Source organism: Canis lupus, chromosome 19, assembly GCF_003254725.2.
Source record: "Canis lupus dingo isolate Sandy chromosome 19, ASM325472v2, whole genome shotgun sequence".
NCBI classification, from domain to species: Eukaryota; Metazoa; Chordata; class Mammalia; order Carnivora; family Canidae; genus Canis; species Canis lupus.
Genome location: NC_064261.1, coordinates 8982627 through 9004653, shown reverse-complemented (window position 1 = coordinate 9004653; position 22027 = coordinate 8982627). Strand labels below are relative to the sequence as shown.

Here is a 22027-nt window from a genome sequence, read left to right as displayed (position 1 = left end):
AGGATTTCAATCTAAAACGGAAACAGAGTTTCCAAAATGCAAAATCTCATGCAGGCGCTCTTAGGGAAACCTGGGAGACTTGATTTCCCATAAATGTCCCATTTACGAAAGAAAACTTATCTCTGGCCCAATGAACATCCTCCAAGAGTCTCTCCCTCCCCTCAAGCCAATAAACTTACTGCTTGGATGCTGGCTGGACTCCCTGCTGTCTCTCCTTGTCCCTAAGTCCCTCCCCAGGCCCTCAGACTCAGCAACACCTTGGTGCATTTTGCTTTCTGACTTGCAATTCTTTTGCTATTCCTGAATAAACTCAATTTCTGGTCATTTGAGTTTACCTCTTTGTTCAGTTGATAGATACTACCATGAATCTAATTGTCCCATGGTTTTATATTTTTTAATTAATGCTCAAATCCAGTGAGGAATCCATTTTCATATATCATGAAAGATGAAAAACCAAACCTTTCTTTTCACAACAGACATGAAATTTCTCCATTTTAAACCAAGCAAACATCTACATATCACCTGATGATGTGTCATCTATCCTATCCCATTGATTCTTTTTTATTTTCTTATACCAAAAACATAGTTTTAACTACTATGCCTTTCCCCCCCTAACATGTGTACTTTAACTTTATACTGAAACCCTTTCTTTCTGGTCAACTAATCCTGACTTTATTAGTCTGTGAAAAACCTCACAGGACTCCTCTCAATCTTGTATATGTAAAATAGTTGTCAGACCAATTAGAGAATTATTTCCAAACTCCATAACATCTAAACCAAAATATGGGTCTTGCAGTTATGGAATAAGGAAGCTGGGGAATATATATATAAATAAAATATTATTATTTTATATATATATATAAAATATTATATATATAAATATATATGCAATACATATAATGGCAATATATATAGTCAAAAGGAACTATATATATAGTTATATATAGGATTTATTCATATTTGTATATATACATAATGTGTTTATTCATATTTGTATATATAGTCAACATATACATATGAAATAGGGTGAAAATTAGAAAAAATCATAATAATTTATCACTTTTGAGTAGTAGTTGGAGAGAGAAGAAATGAATTTTATTAGTTCTGAGTATTTATACAATGAACTTTCCATCTTAATTTCTTTGCAATAACCAACTTGAAAAGACCTTTCTCAAATACAGATTATTAAAAACATAGATTGTGGAATTGAGTAAAATATCATAGAAATATCTTTCGAGATAAATAATAGTAGAAACTTAAAAGGTCAATCATTCAGTTATTTAGTCAGCACAACTTTATGAAGTACTGGTTATGCAGCCAACAAATCCATCAAAGATGTGACCATCCAGCTGAATGTTTGTTAAGTTCCTTGGGCTTAAGCAGTACTTCTCTCTCTTATCTGTCCAGCTGAATGAAAATACGTTCTTGTTAAATTAGATACTTAGGTAGTCTGAGTAGGAAAGGTTAAAAAAATTCTTTAAGAAAATCAGCAATCAGCACTTCATCATTAGATTAGCAACAGCCAAGGTCCTCAAATACATGTGCTAATGAACAACCAATAATATCACATTTTATCATAATTCTGAGGCTGAATATTGGCTCTTAGCCCAAATCATACCAAAAGCATTACTCAGGTATGATGCTGAATGCACCCTTGCCTGCTAACCTTAAATTTGGCCAAGTTCTTGCAGGTGGTGATGGGGAGGAAAAAATCCAATGCAACAAAATGAAGGCCTTCTGACAGTGTAGATAGACTTAAGGGACGGAGTCCAGAGTAGGGATATTGCCCCATAATTGAAAAGATTACTTTGCTGTTTTTATGCTTTCTATAGAAAAGCTTTTTGCTGTCACTGCCTCACTTCTTCACTGTGCAAATCCCTCTAACCTGCTTCGGATAGTTCTAAAATCATAACAAAAGGGCGCTTGAGTGGCTCAGAGTAACTGACTTTTGATTTCAGCTCAGGTCATGATCTCAAGGTTATGAAATCCAGCCCCGGGTTAGGATCCCGCTCAGCACAGAACGTGCTTGAGATTTGCTCTCTCCCTCTCCCTCCGCCCCCTCCCCCTCGTCCCACTCATGTGTATATACTCTCTCTTCCTCTCCCTCTCTCTCTCTCTCTCTCTCTCTCTCAAAAATAAATAAAATCATAACAAAAACTGCCCTTTTCTGGAAATCTCTGCTTAACTAATTGGTTTTGTTCTAGTCTGTTCCTTATGTACCTGGAAGTCACAGTCATTATATGTTTTAACAGTTTTTTAATACTGATTAAGAAGTTATCAAAACTTTTAATGTATATTCTTTATCAAATTGAGTATGAATCCTTAAAAATATATAAATCCATGATTTATGTATCTTTTTTATTCTTTCAGTATCCCTATGACTCTGCTCCTATCACACCAGCACCCATGCATGTTTTTGTTTCTAAAATTGTAAGAAGCTGCTGAAGAAAATACTAATAACAGCAATATTAGGCAGAAAAATTGCAAGGACAGGATGCTGAAGAGAGTTAAATACAATTGAGGCTTGAGACTCAGAATTGGTCATTCCAATAAACTCATTCTATTTTAAGTAACTGATTTTCACTGGTTTGTTTTTAATTTTGAGAATTTAGTACTTATCAGGATGAACAGAGTAATTAGTATTAAGGCTTTACACAAAGAAACTGGAAAAAATAAGTGAATCTATCAAATAAGAATACTTTAATCCTAAAATTTTGATAAATATAGATGAAAAACAAATTTTTACAATGGCAGAGCCATGTTCTTGTCAAAACAATTTAAAAAATCTATCTACAGGGCAGCCCAGGTGGCTCAGTGGTTTGGCACTGCCTTCGGCCCGGGGCCTGATCCTGAAGACCCTGGATCGAGTCTCATGTCGGGCTCCCTACATCGAGCCTGCTTCTCTTTCTGCCTGTGTCACCGACCCTCTCTCTCTCTCTCTCTCTCTCTGTATCTCTCATGAATAAATAAATACAATCTTAAAAAAAAATCTAACTACATATCAGTATTATCATATAAATTAAAAACTTACAGAAAATTTAAACTTATCTGGAAGAAAATAAATTTTAAAATAAAACACAGTTAGGAGTAAAGGTCATTATTGATTTTTATGTTTTGGTGCCTAATTAAAATTTTGTTAGTTTAATCTTCTTCTTTATTATTTGCATCCAATCTTCAAGTTTATATTATAATTTCCTATAAAACAGAAACCACGTGGAATTGTTTTTGCACCTCAAAGTAAATATTTTAGTTTGTGTTCCATAAGGGAAATAAAGCCACTAGGAATCAATGCCAATTATTCTTAATAAGTGTCTTATTTAAAGACACCTCATTCAAAACATCTCGCTATAATAATATTTAACATTTTTTGAGAGTCTACCATGAGCCAAGAATTTTACAGAGAGTATTTTAGTTAAGCCTCACAATGACTCAACAAGGTCAATATATATCATCATACTTTAACAGATGTTCAGCATGTTTGACACATTGACAGTTTCAAAGGAGTTAAGTAATGTGTCCAAGTTCATATATTTTGAGAAGCAGGGATTTGAGCCCAATTTGGCTTAATTCTTAAGCTTATGTTCTTCATAATTTACTGATGTATCATTGCTTGCCACAGTTGGGTGCTGTTAGAGATGAGTAAGACATAGAGCCTATCCTATAGGGCTTACATCACACATACTCTGAGTGGCTGGATACAGTTAGTTTCTTCTAAAAGAAACATGATATTCTCCTCCGTCAATACTTATTATCACCATAATAATACATATTTTACTTACAGTGGGTAATTAAGTTTCCATAATCATCTTTCTTTGATTATTTCTTTCTGTATTAAAATTGTTTTAAAGTTGATTACTTCCATTTTCTGCTGGCACAAAATTGTCAAATAAATTTGTTCAACTTCGAAATTTCAAGTTAAAACAATCTTTTCTAAGCAACACTGAAGAAATGAGTATAAAGTGAGAGCTGAAATTTCACGTGAGTATAACAGTTTTCCTTTTAAATCAAAGACCAGTTCAGAAATATACACAAAATAAGAACTAATATTTGAATTGTATCAAGTTGATACACTGCTTGGGGTTTTTTCCAGCTTTTAACAAACTCTGATAAACTAAGGCAATACTTCTGGGACCATTGATCAACATTGTACTTTTCAGGACTGGATAAAGCAGAGACAGCTTCCTTTTGGACACGTTTGTTGTATCAATTTCCATTTTCAGTCATTAAAACCTACAATTCCCATGTCAGGCGCTTCTACATGAGAAAGAGATGACTGCTATAAACCATTCAGTCTAGTAAGAAAACATAATCAAGCTTGGGTTCCCTGACAATCCACACACACGTACACACACACACACAAAATTTAAAAAACTCCTCCTTAAATTAATTTATGAATCTCTCCATGGCTCAACTCAATATTTTAGCCATTTTGCCTAGAATAGAAAACCAGTACTCTTGTCTGTACAAAATCTGGATGAACCCCACCTCTAAATCAGCTCTTTTTGTTTGTTTGTTTGTTTTACCTCTTAAGTAAATCTAACTCAAACTAGAAAAATATCATGATGTAGGAAAGTAAGCCTCCACATGAGCATCAAAAGGCCTGCATATGAATTTTGTATTAGTTTTGTGAGTTACTTAAATTCTGAACATCCTTAGTATCTTTACCTTATCATGTTGAAATGATAATACCTAGAGACCTGGAGAGAGATTTGATAACTTATGTAAGAATGCTTGGAATACACTGGATGTTTAAAAGTCAATAATCAGTTTCCTCTAAAACAAAACAAACAAAACAAGAAGTCTAATAAAATATAGCCATTTTACAGTATAGCACTGCTAGACCCATTTAAATAAGACATCGTGGAAATCAAGTTTCTAACACAAAGAATTATACCAACTAAGCAGGCAGTCAAACTGAAATAGATAATTCTTTTATTGAAGTATCTATTTACTGTTTACTATTGTAATTCCAATTACTAATTACTAGTGCAATTCTCAAGTTACATTTGATATTCTTTGCATGGTGTCTGTCTCCAATAACATTTCTGAACTCTTCAGAAAATAATGCTATGGCTTGTAACCCTAATCACAATTTGGATAATCTCATTTTGTATTTATAAACTCAAGGGGCTTCCCCTTAAGAAAACAATTTATACTTGCCAAACACTAGCATTATGCTGACTGTATCATTGTCAGATAAGAAGCAAATACACTGGGGAGGAAAAAACACAGACTTCTAGACACCTTTCTTCTTACTTATATAAATTTAATCAGGGCTTGCAATTAATTTTTGAAATTGTTCTAAATCGATCTTAATGTTCAAACCTTCATTTCTACCTTTGGGCCCCATCAGTAAAACCCGCATATCACTCATGTTAGCAAAGCAGCTTGCCTTTTAAATGTGATGTCTTGTAGTTCTTATTTACAATCCTAATCACATCATTGATTTCAGTAAACTTTCAGTAAGAGTGATTATTAATGCTGTCAAAAGCAGAACCTGTGATTCAATTTTTTTTTCTTTTGCTTTTTTTTTTTTTAATAAACCTAGATAATTAAGATCAAGCCTGATAATATAGCTCTGGAAGCCCCAGAATTAGGGGCTTTGGAATTAGGAGTTTCCTGTGGTTGAGTATGTAATACAGCAAAGACACTGCCTTCACTTAAAATTCTACCCACACCCTAAAATACTTATATAAGCTACAAATGGTTAAATAAAAGTGCTAGGAGTAGTCACTCATCATCACACAGAAGTAACTACACTTTTTTTTTTCCAGAGTCAAAAAACAACCACCCCATAAAATTTTATCTGACTGATTTTTTTTCCCTGTAATTTAAGACAGTCATAAGATCTATTCTGTCTACTAAGGCCAAAACAAAACTAAGGTATATGACCTTTTTACTAACTCAGGGGTGTCTTTAACACACTAAAGAATTAAACAATGTTCTGGAAAAATAGGATAGACAAATATGAAGAAGGTAAGAGATATTTTGGAGAAATCAGATTTTTCAATATCAAAAGCAATGAAGGGAAAAGTTAAGATGAAATCACATATATTTTTTTTTATTTTCAGAGAAAGAGGTCATGATAAAATAAAGATTGTCATTCTAAATTAGATCTACTTATTTGCATTCTGAAAGAAGGTGTGGAAGGAAACAGAAGTTTCCAAAGGTCTGTTTATCACTCAAAGACACAATATGTGAAGGAGCTGCCTAGAATGTTAGTATGTTCAATGTTCACTCTCCCCATACTCAGGAAATATATATATATTTGGAACCCATATCAGACACCATTGCCTAATTTAAGAATATTCCTGGACCTCTATTGATCAATATCTCTTATAGAAAGGATGAGAGTGTAGCATCTGAACTGAAACAGTATTATTAGAAAATGATATCGTGAGCATTAGGATGTATAATTCATGTTGCTTTCATTTGCTCAGACCATTGTAAAAATCCATAAATCATTTTCTTCTTCATGTATTGCTTAAGTGCAATTTGTCATTTTGCATTAGAGGGCTGCTTCAGCTCATCAGTGCTTTTAATTCACTGTTTAGAGTTTAACAAAATGCTGGCCCCGTCTGATAACTGAAAGACACTGAAATGTGAAGCCGCACCAATATTAACTAGGTTAAACAAAATGGAGAAGAACATTTCTACTTGGAATATCAGGTAATGCTTTAATGGAATATCCAGTGTTCCCAGTTCCCAAAACATGGATTAGTTTGCTCTCTGTTGAGTTCAGAGCACAGTCTCTAAAGAGTTCCCTTTAACTACAAATGTTAGTATATATACAACTAAAAATGTATAGCACATGCTATAAATCTTTTCTAGAAACTGTAGTCAACATTCTCTCTCTAAATAAAGTAGAGGAACAAAAACTAACACAGTGTGTCTGTGCCATTGTCTCCAAAGCCCTGCCTTCCCACCTCTTAGGTTAGGTTACACTACTACGAATAAACCGATTTCATGGACACCCATAAGAGATGCAGTACAGTCCGGGTCCTCTGAGTTTGCTCTCTGCACTGGAAATGACAAACGTCAGGAACCATCTAGCTCAATCCTGGCCGAGTCTGGTGTTTGAAAGACTTCTTATTGACAATTTAAATTTTTTTTCTTCCATTTCTTAAAAAAAAAAAAAAAAAAAATCTCAAAGCTCTGGGCACACTGCAATAATAAGAGGATTTAGAAACAAATTGCTTTCAAGTCAAGTTAAATCACTGCAAACACTCATTTATCCAAACGGCTGGTTAACAAACTTGTTTCCCTCCCGCCTTTTCCAGAAAAGGGTTAGGGAAGAAAGCAACCCTGGTACCTAGTTTCAAAGTTTGGAACCACGTATATAAAAAATGCATTTGTGGGATCCTTAGCGCCCCCCACCCCAATTTTTTGCTGTAACTTAGAAACCAATGAAACACGCGCCTGTGCATTATCAATCTCATACACCAACCAGGACTTTTATGAAAACTGATTTGGGTACACCCCTTGAATTAGCAAGGACTGCTTTCCCCTTCTGATTTAGGATGCAATTTGGCCCAAATGGTTGCTCCCCTGGACGGGGAGTAGGATTGTGTTCTCTAGGTACTGGGGCTCCCTTCCCGGTCCAGGAACTGGGGGTGCAGGGTGGGATGCAGTATCACAGGATAACTCTGGATTTCAAAGAGGTCATGAACCCAGCTACCAAGGCTCTTGTTTATGCAAACCTGGCCTCACTAAATTCCAGGGTCCACCGAAGGGAATGCAAAAGGAAAAGGAATTAAGAGGCGTTTTTTTTTGTTTTGTTTTGTTTTGTTTTTAAGGCTTTTGTGGGTGACAGGGTGGGGCTGTTTAAAGGTGCCAGGGTAAGGTGGCAGAGGCGGCTGTGACTGCCCTGAACCGAATGCTCTCGCTACCCTGGCTGCAGCTCGCTAGGGGAGGGGGGCCGGGCTCGGGGCTCGGGGCTCGGGGCTGCTCCCCGGTCAGAAGACCTGGTCTCACCCCGAGGGTCCCGGGCAGCCGCAGGGGCCAGAAGCCAGGGACGCGAGACCCCGGGGGCCCCCCGGCCGGCGTGGGCGGCGCGGACACAGGCCTGGGCCACCCTGGAAAGGCTGCAGAGCCCCCAACAGGCGAACCCAGCTGAAGGAAAGCTGGAGCCTTCTCCGCCTTGCCCTTTGCCGCTGCCGCCGCTAGGAGACGCCTGCAACCCACGTTTGCATTTGCAGAGAGCGTCCCCGGCTCCAGCACGACTGGACCAAAAAAAAAAAAAAAAAAAAAAAGGCAGCAGCTCCAGTGTTACAGTGGATGTAGTGATTATTTACAGGCCAATCTGGCCATCTCTCCACGCCCTCGTCCCCAACCTCTGGAAGCTCCACGGCTCCCAGCGAACCGCCCCAAGTCGGCTCAAACTTCACGTGCATTCCGACCACACCAACCCCCTCCCCCGGTTCCGGATCTGCATTGTCATTCAGCCCACGCGTCTCTCACACGCAAACACGCGTGCACACGCGCGCACACACAAGTGTTTCCAAACGTATAAAGGGGGAAAAGAACAACAACATTAGAACATTACCGTCATTAAAAAAAAAAAAATTGCTCCAGGATTCTGATGAGTCAGCTGGAAGAGCTCAAGATTTTTCATTTCAATCCCGCAGATCTGAGAAAAAAAAGGGGGGGGGTGGAGAGAGGGAGAAGTACGGATGCAATGCCTGCCGTTATTAATATTCAGATACACTATGATCTCCTTTGCATTGATCCACAGGTCCTTTTTGTAAACTGCCGCCCCCTTCTCGGCAGCAGACGCGAGGCTGAAATCATTGCAACTGCAGCGGTTTTCTGTTGGGCAATTTGCTGCAGCTGAGAAAGGATTAGCCATTTTTGCAGGCATCTCTCCCTCTGACCGCTCCAAGGCGGGCCCCGTGTCCATGAAGGAGCCTGGGGCGGGGGGGGGGGGGGGCGCCCGGGCCCTGGACGCGCGCTCGCGGGGCGCACGGAGCCCTGCCCCGCTCTGCAGTCCCGCGCGTGGACACGCGCTCTCCTGACGCCCCCGCCGCGGAGACAGGCCGACGTACCTCGGGGCGGGGAAGGGGCTCTCCTTTTCTCGCAGGTTGTGGCGGTGTCACTCTCGGGTCATCCATTAGCGGGAAGCCGCAGGGGACCGTTCTGTACTGTGGTATAAGATGAACACTGAACAAGGGGGGGGCAGCTTTAGGGGATAAACAAACAACCCCCAGCAGCCCATTAATGAGTATTAAAAAATAATATATATATGTTTTAAAAATGTTTTTTTTTTCTTGGATAATTGACAGTCATCTCCGTCTCTAACATTATAGAGTTCGCGCTGTATTTTAACTTCAGGAGAACGGGATGCATCTGCCCCCGCGTCGGGGAGGCAGGCAGTGGGCCCCGAGAGCTGGCCAAGCGCATCCTTCGAGATCAGCGTGTGTGTGTGTGTGTGTGTGTGTGTGCGCGCGCGCGCTGCGGGGCTCCGTGGGGGCTGGCACAGACCTGTGCGCCGGGCCCAGGAGGATGGATGCGGGCACCCTTAGGTGTGCAAGCGCCTTCGCCGAGAGCCGCAGCGGCACAGACCGGCGCCCCGCGTGTGCGCGGCCCCTGCCCGCCCACTCACGCTCACCCCTGCCCGAGTTCTCAGCCGTGCAGCCGCTCTCCTCCAGCGGTCTTGCCTCAAACTGGGCAACGACCCACGGGCGCCCCGGTTTACTCGGGGTGGGGGTGGGGTGGGGTGGAGAGAGGGATCTCCAAATGTCAGAAAAAAAAAAAAAAAAAAAGGAAAAAAAGCAGAAAATAGCCCTCCCGGTTTTGTAGGGGAGGAGGGGCGGGGAGAGGGATCTCCAAATGTCGGGGGGGGGGCGGAGGCAGATAATAACCTGAGAGCGCCCGGGTTTTGTAGGGGTGGGCGGGGAGAGGGATCTCCAAATGTCAAAAAAAAAAAAAAAAGCAGAAAATAGCCTGAGAGCGCCTTGCAGCGCGGCACTCGGCCGGGCGAGGCGCAGGGACATCCGGGGCGCCTTGCAGCGCCCAGCGATGCTCGGCTGCCTGCGAGCCGGTCATTGATCGGGGCGCTCGCAGCTCCAACTAGCCCCCCCCCACCCCCCCGGGAATTGATCTATTTGGTAAGAGCGTGTGTGCACAGACACTGAGCAGGTCCAACGCGTCCGCACCTCCATCGCAGCTGCCGGCCCACATCTGGCGTGAACCCCTCGGCTTCTCAGGACCCACCTCCGCCCCACGCTCCCACCGCTTCACCCTCACGCTTAGTTTTACACGATCCACCTTATATCCCTTAAAAAAGAAAAAGAGAGAGAGAGAGAGAGAGAGAGAAAGATGTCCAACCCATCGCTGCCAGAGTCCCTTAATCAGGTAACCCCTTGCAGTCAGTTAGTGGCCTCTCTGCAACTTTCCCCCTTCCCGGTGATTTATTTCCACGATCGGTAGTAAAGGAAAATACCTTAAAGGAAAAAGAATGTTAGCGTCATTGGAAACCCCGCTCCGGAGAGAGGATGCCGCTGCTGTTGCTATTATGTTTTCGCATTTGCTGATGCAAACGGGGGAGCCTCTGTCTATTCCCTCTGCGTTTACCTGCGGCTGGGGACTGGGAACTTTCCGCGGCACAGTCCCCAGCCCGCGCCTCGGGACCTGCCGGGCTGTTCTCGCTCTCACACTCACACTCACCCCGGCCTCCCGCCCCGGCCCGGGTTGCGTCCCGCCCCCTCCCGGCTGCCGAGTGACGCGCCTGCCTGACAGCCGGGCTGGCCAATTGGCGGCGGCCCGGTGGGTGGTGCTCCTCAGCGATTGGTTGGCAGATCGAGGGCGCTGCGCAAAAACAGAAAAGCGGAGCGCTCGGAGCTCAGAAACTGCCAGCCGAGATCACAGGCTCTGGGGCTGAAGCAGGAGGAGGGAAAGGACTGGAAGGAAGAGAGGGAGAGAGAGAGAGAGGAGGAGACAGGTTAGAGAGAAGGAGGCTTGGGAAGAAAACAGCAGGAAAGAAACTGCCCATCACTCTTAGAGAGAGGCAAAGGATGCTGGAGAGGAGCGCAGAGAGGGGCAAAACTCTGAAAGCCAAAACGTACCAATAGAGCGAAAAGAGGAGAAAAATGCCAAGAAGAACATGCATCCGGAGAAATGAAGAGAATGAAAGTTTTATGCTGCAGAGCCGTTCTGTGTTTTTCCGGCACAAAATTCTCTCGCTGTTTTTAAGCCCTTTTGCATTTGCCAGCCGTTGACATTGAGGCATGTTCAGCGGTGCCGGCTGCATCTCCTCTTCCTTCTCCTCTTCCTCTTCATCTTCCTCCTCCTCCTCCTCCTCCACCTCCTCCTCCTCCTCCTCCTCCTCCTCCTTCTCCTCCTCCTCCTCCTCCTTTTCCTCCTCCTCCTTCTTCTCCTCCCATCAGCAAGAAGACAAACCGAGGACAGTCTTGAAATATCGAAATTTCCTCCTTGGGATTTGCCAGCGCCGCGTTGCGCCAAGACTGTCGGAATAAAGGACGCTGACTATTGTATTATTATTTTATTAATTGGTCAGTGGGAAGATAACAGATGAGGAAAGGGGACGCCTGTCACCCTTCCTGCGCTAAGATTGAAAAATGAGGCTGAATTGGGGGAAGCCCTAAAATGAAGCAAAAGGAATAAGATTTTTAAGGACAGAAAAGCCACAGGAACACCCCCCTCCCCATACACACACACACATAGGGCACTTTTATTTGTTTTTTTTTTTTTTTTTTTTTTAGATTTTTTTTTTTTCCGTGGTGGTGGGGGAGGTGATTGGGTGGCTGACTGGCTGCGGGAAGCTGCTTCCTTTCCCTTTGGAGATGATTGTGCTATTATTCTTTGCCTTGCTCTGGATGGTGGAAGGAGTCTTTTCCCAGCTTCACTACACAGTGCAGGAGGAGCAGGAACATGGCACTTTCGTGGGGAATATCGCTGAAGATCTGGGCCTGGACATTACAAAACTTTCAGCTCGCAGGTTTCAAACGGTGCCCAACTCGCGGACCCCTTACTTGGACCTCAACCTGGAGACCGGGGTGCTGTACGTGAACGAGAAGATTGACCGCGAGCAGATCTGCAAGCAGAGCCCCTCCTGCGTCCTGCACCTGGAGGTCTTCCTGGAGAACCCCCTCGAGCTGTTCCGGGTGGAGATCGAAGTGCTGGACATCAACGACAACCCCCCCTCCTTCCCGGAGCCGGACCTGACGGTGGAGATCTCGGAGAGCGCCACACCGGGCACCCGCTTCCCCCTGGAGAGCGCGTTCGACCCGGACGTGGGCACCAACTCCTTGCGCGACTACGAGATCACCCCCAACAGCTACTTCTCGCTGGACGTGCAGACCCAGGGGGATGGCAACCGGTTCGCGGAGCTGGTGCTGGAGAAGCCGCTGGACCGCGAGCAGCAAGCGGTGCACCGCTACGTGCTGACCGCGGTGGACGGGGGAGGAGGAGGAGGAGGAGGAGAGGGAGGCGGAGGAGGAGGAGAAGGAGGAGGGGGGGGAGGGGGCCTGCCCCCCCAACAGCAGCGCACCGGCACTGCCCTACTCACCATCCGAGTGCTGGACTCCAACGACAACGTGCCCGCCTTCGACCAACCCGTCTACACTGTGTCCCTGCCCGAGAACTCGCCACCCGGCACGCTCGTGATCCAGCTCAACGCCACGGACCCAGACGAGGGACAGAACGGCGAGGTGGTGTATTCCTTCAGCAGCCACATCTCGCCCCGGGCGCGGGAGCTCTTCGGACTGTCCCCGCGCACCGGGCGGCTGGAGGTGAGCGGCGAGCTCGACTACGAGGAGAGCCCGGTGTACCAGGTGTACGTGCAGGCCAAGGACCTGGGCCCCAACGCCGTGCCCGCGCACTGCAAGGTGCTGGTGCGGGTCCTGGATGCCAACGACAACGCGCCCGAGATCAGCTTCAGCACCGTGAAGGAGGCGGTGAGCGAGGGCGCGGCGCCCGGCACGGTGGTGGCCCTGTTCAGCGTGACCGACCGCGACTCGGAGGAGAACGGGCAGGTGCAGTGCGAGCTGCTGGGGGACGTGCCGTTCCGCCTCAAGTCCTCCTTCAAGAACTACTACACGATCGTGACCGAGGCCCCGCTGGACCGCGAGGCCGGGGACTCCTACACCCTGACGGTGGTGGCGCGGGACCGGGGCGAGCCGGCGCTCTCCACCAGCAAGTCCATCCAGGTGCAGGTGTCGGACGTGAACGACAACGCCCCGCGGTTCAGCCAGCCGGTCTACGACGTGTATGTGACCGAGAACAACGTGCCCGGCGCCTACATCTACGCCGTGAGCGCCACGGACCGCGACGAGGGCGCCAACGCCCAGCTCGCCTACTCCATCCTCGAGTGCCAGATCCAGGGCATGAGCGTCTTCACCTACGTGTCCATCAACTCCGAGAACGGCTACCTGTACGCCCTGCGCTCCTTCGACTACGAGCAGCTCAAGGACTTCAGCTTCCAGGTGGAGGCGCGGGACGCGGGCAGCCCCCAGGCCCTGGCCGGGAACGCCACGGTCAACATCCTCATCGTGGACCAGAACGACAATGCACCTGCCATCGTGGCGCCCCTGCCCGGGCGCAACGGGACCCCCGCGCGCGAGGCGCTGCCGCGGTCGGCGGAGCCCGGCTACCTGCTGACCCGCGTGGCCGCGGTGGACGCGGACGACGGCGAGAACGCCCGGCTCACCTACAGCATCGTGCGGGGCAACGAGATGAACCTGTTCCGCATGGACTGGCGCACCGGGGAGCTCCGCACCGCGCGCCGGGTGCCGGCCAAGCGCGACCCCCAGCGGCCTTACGAGCTGGTGATCGAGGTGCGCGACCACGGGCAGCCGCCCCTGTCGTCCACGGCCACGCTCGTGGTGCAGCTGGTGGACGGCGCCGTGGAGCCCCCCGGCGGGGGCGGGGGCGGCAGCGGGGGCCCCGGGGAGCACCAGCGCCCCAGCCGCTCCGGCGGCGCGGACGCCTCGCTGGACCTCACCCTCATCCTCATCATCGCGCTGGGCTCCGTGTCCTTCGTGTTCCTGCTGGCCATGATCGTGCTCGCCGTGCGTTGCCAGAAGGAGAAGAAGCTCAACATCTACACGTGCCTGGCCAGCGACTGCTGCCTCTGCTGCTGCTGCTGCGGCGGCGGGGGCTCCGCCTGCTGCGGCCGCCAGGCCCGGGCGCGCAAGAAGAAACTCAGCAAGTCGGACATCATGCTGGTGCAGAGCTCCAACGTCCCCAGCAACCCGGCGCAGGTGCCCGTGGAGGAGGCCGGGGGCTTCGGCTCCCACCACCACACCCAGAACTACTGCTACCAGGTCTGCTTGACCCCCGAGTCCGCCAAGACCGACCTGATGTTCCTGAAGCCCTGCAGCCCTTCGCGGAGTGCGGACACTGAGCACAACCCCTGTGGGGCCATCGTCACCGGCTACACAGACCAGCAGCCCGACATCATCTCCAACGGAAGCATTTTGTCCAACGAGGTAAGGCTGAAGCGAAAGGACCACCATCTCTCATCTCCTCCATCCGAAAGCCTCCTCTAGCCCGGCCCTTGTATCTCTGGTGCACTGTGTATTTATACTTAGGATATTCACTTATTTGTATCTCTGTGCGGGGGGGTGGGGGGGGAGGGGGCCAGGGGGCGGGGGGGAGGCTGTCCCCCACCCCTTCGTCTGTAACCTAAACTTCGTGTCGTCCCTGATCTCCTGCGCTCCACCCCTCCCTCCACATTGACTTTCATTCCCTCCCCTTCCCCCTCCTCCCTCCCTCCCTCCCTTGGTGCTTTGCCACCTTGGACCTTCCCTCTTCCCTCTGGCATCCTTCCTTTAAAGTCCTAACCCCTTCTCAAAAAAAAAAAAAAAAAATCTGAAAGTGGAGGGAAAAGTGCGCGGGGGGCGGGGGGGGGGGTGGGCAGCGAGGGAAATGCGGATGGAGGGACTTTCGGGCCCTGGCAAAGGTCTTCCCGCTCTTTGCGTTTGTCCCAGGCACTAATAAAGTTAATTTTGTTTGCTTTGTTTATCGATGCTTTGAGTCGCGTGTAAAAGTAAGCTGTAGATTGTTTGACTTTGCACAGCTGTCTAAACTCGAATGCATGTTTTAGTGAATAAGTTATCAGATCCTTGTCCTCCGACCTCGGGTTGCAGAAAAGGCTTCCGTTCTGCTCTGGACAGCATTTACAGCCGCCCTGGAAGCCCAACGCCCACACAGTGTGAATTTGAATGAAGTTGCTTTGGCACAGACCCCTGTAAGCGTAAACTAACTAACGGAAGGCTTAAACAATTGTGACCTTAAATATATATATATATATATATAATATATACCTTTTAGCTGATCCTCACCTTTTGCCACTGTTCTGGGTAAATCGCTGCTGTTGGCTTTCTTCCTCAAAGAATTTGGCTTGTCAATTCTGATCTCTTTTTAAAAGATGGGGAAGTGGCAAAGTTGGAAGGAGGGAGGGAGGGAGGGGGAGAACACAGTTGATTTGTGTACAAGAGAGTTGGGGCCAGAAGAGGTGTGTGGATGGTGGATGGTGGACGGTGGGGAGGAGAGTGCACAGGGCGTTTTGGAGGGGGAAAGGTATGGGGGTGGGGGGGAGTGTGGATGATGAATTCCTTTCTCGGCAGGTTATTTTATTTATTTGAGTCTTAGAGATTATTAATTGACTTTCATGAATATTTGTACAGCTCATTTGTATCTTAAGCACATTTTGAAAATAAACAACAAAATAATTCCATAAAATATCCAAACTTTTTGCTTATTGAGCGTGCTGTTTTTTCTTGTGTCAACCAGTATGCATCCAAACACTTTTTTAGGCCACTGAAGGAAAGACTGCAGAGTATACCTAGGTTGACTCTATTAGGAACAGTAGTTTATGAGCCCTAGCTATGAGGTCATTTGCATTCTCTCCTTAAACACACACACACACACACACACACACACACACGTTTAAAATTGGCTTTTTATTTTTGCAATTTTTTTTTTTTTTTTTTTTTTTACCCCTTTACTGAAAATCTAGACTGAGGTGTCTCTGGATATCTCTCTCCCCTTACCCAGCAGTCACCAGAGGCCTTAGGGCAGCTTGCAAATGCATAAAACCGTACACAATTACTTAAACTAGACTCAATTCCTAACCTCAGAAGAGGACTGCTAGTTAAGCCCTTAGCATTCAAATGCTCTTGATTTATTTATTTTCTTTCTAGACTAAACACCAGCGAGCAGAGCTCAGCTATCTAGTTGACAGACCTCGCCGAGTTAACAGGTATGGACTCTTTTTTTATCCCCCTAGCTTGGTGTATGGACAAGTTTACTACCTATTAAAGTTAGAAATTAGACGTATTATCCAATATTAGAATATAAGATGTATGAAAGCATCTCCAGCTAGGGCAGATCATAAATACTGTTTATGTTGGTTCCTGGACAATACATTAGAAATATGGGTGTCTTTCATCTCTATACAACTTACTGAATATATTTGAATATTTTATCAATTTATACTCTTAACACTACTTCTGATAGCCTCCCTGTTCCAAGGGTCTATATACTCCGTTTTATGACAATGATATAAACATACGCGTAGCTCTCCTCACAGAATAATGACTAAACGTGACGTGCCTTAAAGGCTCCTGCTGACTTCTTTGCTCAGTTGTAAAGAGTTAGGCTGTAAGGGGATGAAAACTAGCTTTTCTGCAGAAATAAAGGCCACTGTGAGAGGCCTGTGAATCTGCAGCACCATTGGTGACCATGTGGTGGCAGAAGAATGTTTTCTGTGTTTCTTCACCTTTTTTTATTCTAATATTCACGTTTTTGTACTTCTAGTTCTGCATTCCAGGAAGCCGACATAGTAAGCTCTAAGGACAGTGGTCATGGAGACAGTGAACAGGGAGATAGTGATCATGATGCCACCAACCGCGGCCAGTCAGCTGGTAAGTGTGCTCAAAGGGCAATGCTGACCTTTATAGTTTGTTGTTGTTGTTGTTGTTTTCAAAGTAAATCTAGAAAGAGTGATGTCCTAGGTATTTTTTTGTAGGGTTAATGTTGGTAAGTCCACACCAGGAATATGGTGTCATTCTATGTTGATAATTACATAGTCAAAGAGGATTCTAAAAATGCCCCTTTGGGTACAGTTAGAGACTTACTGTGAAATATGTTAGAACATGAGCTTATTTCTTCCTTATGTGATGTTCTTTCGTGCAATTATATTGAAATTTAAAAACCTATAGATTTCTCACCTGGTCCAGGCCTCAGTCTTCAGTCAATGAAGGTATTATTAGACTTGTTTATGGATGAGGTAACTGAAGATGAATGAAATTGATTGACCTGCACAAAGTCACAGAGAATAAGTGGATGATGATTGGGAACTAGAATCCAAATTTCTTCCCTTTCGAGAGCAATGCATTTTGCAAGCCACTGAGTATTGAATGAGAGAAGGAATGGTGATTAAAAGTCATGAACAGGCTGACAGCAGGATCTCCAATGCTGGGTTCTTAGGCTTCGGTCCATTAGTAAATATTGGATAATGTGTATTTTCTCAAGCATCCGAGGCTTCCTCATATTTTCCTTGCGGTCCATGACCTGTCAAAATTTGAATCCCGTGCTTATTCGTATGTGAGGTTAATGATGCCTGCCGATAGGGTTGCAATGTGATACATAGATTTTACATTCCTTACTTATTTTAGTTTACTTTTTCCTCTATGAATTTAACCGTGAAGTTTTATAGGGTGCTGATAACTCTATTTCCTAATCCTTAAAGAAAAACACTTTGAAAAATAAAATATATGCCTTATAATAATGAAAATGATTTCATAACGGTTGGATTTTCTTTCCACGTCATTGGCATTTCAACCAAGAAGGGGGCGAAGGGGGCTGGTTGATTTTTTTTGTTTTTAACTTTTTCTTTTCTGATTGAGTCTTGTGTCTTTGTGACACGGAGAGAAATGGAAAGGCAAATTAACTCTTGTGACTTATAAAAGCATCCGTCACTGGGCCATCTCCAAACTCAACTCTGTTCCCTCGCTTTTGAGCTTCATTTTGGTTAATGATGTAACCCCAGAGTGGAAGAGTCCTCATTTTCGAGGTAACACCAGTCCTAGAGAGCACACATTCCTTAGCACACTTGGTGGACCTCTGAAGGGTGCTGAGGCAGTGTGTCAAAGGGCAGTACCCGCCCCACGGTCGCCTGGCAGCCGTGGTTACTGCAAGCCTCTCACTTGGCTAAAGTGTGCTGTGTCTGAGGCTGCCTTAGCCTTGGGAAACACAGTCAGGAGGGGGGAGTAAAAAGGCTGCTCAAGGGTCTCTTTATATTGCTGCAAGTCATTAATATGCAGACCTAATGAGACTTGAGAACTGCCAAGAATCCCCGGAGGTCCCTGCCCCTTGCGGGCCTTCACGCTAACTGAACAGAGCATCTATTTAGTGTCTGGGAACCTGACAACAAACCAGAACTTGCCAGAAGTTTATATTTGAGTACAAAGTCCCTTTCATTTTTGGCCTATATATGGCATATGATTTATTGTTACCTTTAAAAAGCTGTACATTCAGAATTGCTCGTTCCTGTTCCTTTTTTTCAGGGGTTCTAATTTGAGTTAGCCTTTTTAAACTTCTAAAACAAAATGCTTAATATTAAAACAGAGTATCTGCTTCGTGTTTCCTTGGGTGCATTTTATTCTTTTCCCACTCCCCCACCCTCCCTCTTTGTTTTTTTCTGTAGCACTCCAGTCTCAATGAACATTTCAATTAGTTTAGTTCCCTCAGACATAATGAGCTATAATAACCTAACCAAAAAGAAAGAGAAACGAATAAACATCTGCAAAAAGTGCTAAATTTGGAAGATGGATGGGAAGAGAGTCTTATCAATGAGCCTTCCCAGTAGCTACTTTATTTCACAGGGACTCAGTGTTGCCATTTTGGTAATGTTTCTCTCAAATCATTTGAGATGTCAAAGCATTAAAAGGAAAACTTAAATGCCAAATTGTGTTCTGGAGAACATTTTCTAAAAAAGCAAGGCAGTTCATATTTTTCTTCAGCAGTGGCAAAAAAAAAGAAAATTGCCCTATCTTTACCTTCTTAAACGTGAAAAGTATTACAGAATTAACGATTTATTTTGGTATTGCGTTGGCAGTTCTAGGGCAGCCACAACATACTGAGTGCAATAATCGCTGTTTTCGAATTGTAATGACACTCTTGTATTAAGAAGTCATCTCACCTTTGTGTGCTGAATTGCAATCAGACTTACTATGTCTAATTTTATTGTAAGAGTGATTTTGAAGTGTTTTCTTTTATAAGTATAAAACCCTAAATGCTGAGAATTGGAATGCATCGACTTAATGACTTTGCCCAGTCCATACTGATGTTGCGTACTGTACACTTTACAGCAAGTAGCGCGATAAGGTTTCCTAAAAGATGAGCCTATTTCAGGTGAAAAAGTACATCTGTTTTATTTTCTTGTGAAAGCCAGGTACTGATGATCTTCCCATTTTGTAATACTTAAGACACATTACTCATAGCGCATCTATTTCCAGGTTTAGGATATGGGAAAAGTTCATACTAATAAGCAAATCTTACTCAGCCAGTTTTTAGGGGGAGGACACCAGATTGTCATGGAGAAATGATACTGAAAAGACACAGACTCTGAATTCTCTTCTTCAGTCTCTCCCTCACTCCATGCGACATTATATACACTATTGAGCTTTAGTGCTTCACCTGTTTAATCTTCCTACCTTTGTATTTATTCCCAATTTCTTTTTCGATGTTAGCATTATTTTGTATTTACTTGTCTAGATATGCCTTCTGTTTATTCTTCTATGAATAGTTTTCTTTTTTGTTCTTTCTCCCCTACCCCCCTTGCTTTTCTCCTTTCTAAAGCCATTTGCAGTCACCAATCTTGTTCATAGAAGGGCTTTAAACACGGAGGCAGCTGCACAGAGAGAGAATCACATAAGCTTTTTCAGTTTTCTACTGCACCTGGCTCCATGTGTGAAATTCTTCGGCTTGACCACTGCTCTCTGGCATTTTCTTTCTATAGCCTTGTCAAGGTGCTTTCCGTTTTTTTTCAGGGCACTATTGATGTATTGGTTGCATTTGGCAGAAGTCCAGAGAGATGTGGTAAATCTATGCATAAACCATCACAAGAGGAAAATCTGATTAATATAGCTTAAATAGCCAAAAAAAAAATGTCAAAGTGTACCTAAAAGAAATATAGTTTCAATTTTATTGTATGATTAGAGTAAAAGATTTTTTTTCTGATTTGCAATACTGATACAAAAATTTTAGTTGCCTATTATTAAACATTTTAATGGTCTTGCAGGTACGTCTGAGGAGATATAGTTAGTTGTAAAATTTCCTTTGCCTCGTTTATTGAATATCTGCAGTATGCATACCATTAGAATTATCAATTCATTTTTAATAATTGTGCCTTCTTAAAAGATATATATTGAAGAAGATAACCCTAATAAACGATTCTGTTAATCTTACTTGTTATGGTTTACCTGAAAATTGTCAAGTCACTCTTTCCTGTAAATTTAAATTTCAGTTACAAGCTTAGCTTCTAAATGTGTTTATTTTTTAACTAATTTTGAGATTGATACATGACACATGGTCAAAATTTGGCTACACATGCCAAAAAGTGATTCGAATTGTCAGTATCTTCAAATTAGTGGATAAAGTACATCAGGAAATGTGTTCAGCTGTTTGCACAACTACTGCAATAGTAACAAGACAATGTTTGATTAATCACAAGTACAGATTTCCCTTTCACAACTCCAGTAAGAATTTAGATACAGGCAGATTAGTCACTTGTAAATAAAGTGACTTTACATGATTGATTGCAAAAGCTTATTCAGATTTCTGGTGAAAATATGAACTACAAATTGATGATACAGAAAGATTTATAATTGGAAAAAATACATGATAAAATATTAGAGAAAATGGAGAAAAATATAAACATTTTGAATGATAAGTAGGGAGCAGTTTTGATGTACATGTTTTGATTTTTTCATGAGTGAATCGTGTTGTTAAATACCTGCCTCCAAGCTATATTTTCCTAAAAATTATAGCAACTTTTGTGATTATAATTTATATCTCTCCATTTTTTTGTGTTATGTGGTTAAAGGAGGACTGGAAATATCTTCAAAAAAATGAAATATTGATTTTCTTTAAAATTAATTTATCATGTTATGAAAAATTAAACATTTTTTATGAAGCCTTGGTGCACGAGGAAGAAATGTACATATAACTCGATATTATTACATTCTTCAGGAAATAGCACACATGGAGTACAGTTATAATATTTTTGAAGTCACAGTTTTTTCTCAGTGATAATATCACTGCCTCTAAGGAACAAGTTTTACTTGCTGGTTAAAAAATATGTATTTCAAAATTTGTCTAAATATATCTTTGCATAACAGGCAGTCTATCATGTCAGCTGTCATGCCTTGTAGGACAGATTATTTCTGAGAGGTAGGAAAAATAAATAACTAGGAGAAGAAATTTCAAATAATGTGTATATGTTGAGATATTTCTTCAAAATTGCCAAAATTTCAAAACTGAGGTTTGGCCTGTATTTGTCCACTGTACAAATCTGGCAGGTTCTATAGTAAGGGCATTTGAATAAGAGAAACTAAAGATCAAGTTAAGTTTTCTCTTGGACCTTTAATTTGAGCTATTAAAATATTCCAAGAGCAATGTGGAAGGCATGCATTTTGTCGCCTGCCCTATGATACCTGGCATTCCTGTATATCACGTAGTCACTTATCACAACAAAACTTAAAACACGTCTGCTTATTTGGTCATTAAATAATGTATTTAATGGGACTGGTGATAAATGAAAAAAGATAAAATACTGGTTGTCTTTCAGTGACTCCCTGAAGTGAGGAATGGGAATGGGGACATTTATCTGATTCTCAGACTATAGCGCTAAAAGGCAAATGGTTTGAAATTTATTGATGTGCTATTTGTTCTTTCTCTTTTAATTTTGTTTTGTTTCTCTGATATTTTCCTAATGAGAAATCGGTACACTTGCTCTATCAGTAAAGCTGGTGAAATACATTCATGCACAATTTGTGATCCC

At 43.8% G+C, this 22027-nt stretch overlaps 2 protein-coding genes across 4 annotated transcripts in view; one reads left to right on the top strand and one right to left on the bottom strand.

Annotated features, from left to right (window-relative positions):
• The window catches only part of LOC118351481 (uncharacterized), a 219881-nt gene extending 208778 nt beyond the window's left edge, over positions 1–11103 (bottom strand). Inside the window, exons 1-4 of the mRNA XM_049097149.1 lie at positions 11064–11103; positions 10573–10847; positions 9045–9140; positions 8546–8629 (exon numbers count right to left, since the gene is read on the bottom strand). Of these exons, the coding sequence (XP_048953106.1) occupies positions 8546–8629; positions 9045–9140; positions 10573–10847; positions 11064–11103 (495 nt within the window). The remainder of the gene's footprint in view (positions 1–8545; positions 8630–9044; positions 9141–10572; positions 10848–11063) is intronic.
• PCDH10 (protocadherin 10) overlaps positions 10836–22027 on the top strand; it is a 60999-nt gene continuing 49807 nt past the window's right edge. For all 3 annotated transcript variants that reach the window (XM_025420627.3, XM_025420629.3, XM_025420628.3), the window contains exons 1-3: positions 10836–14447; positions 16164–16222; positions 16780–16886. In XM_025420627.3, the coding sequence (XP_025276412.3) occupies positions 11802–14447; positions 16164–16222; positions 16780–16886 (2812 nt within the window). In that variant the 5' untranslated portion in view covers positions 10836–11801. The remainder of the gene's footprint in view (positions 14448–16163; positions 16223–16779; positions 16887–22027) is intronic.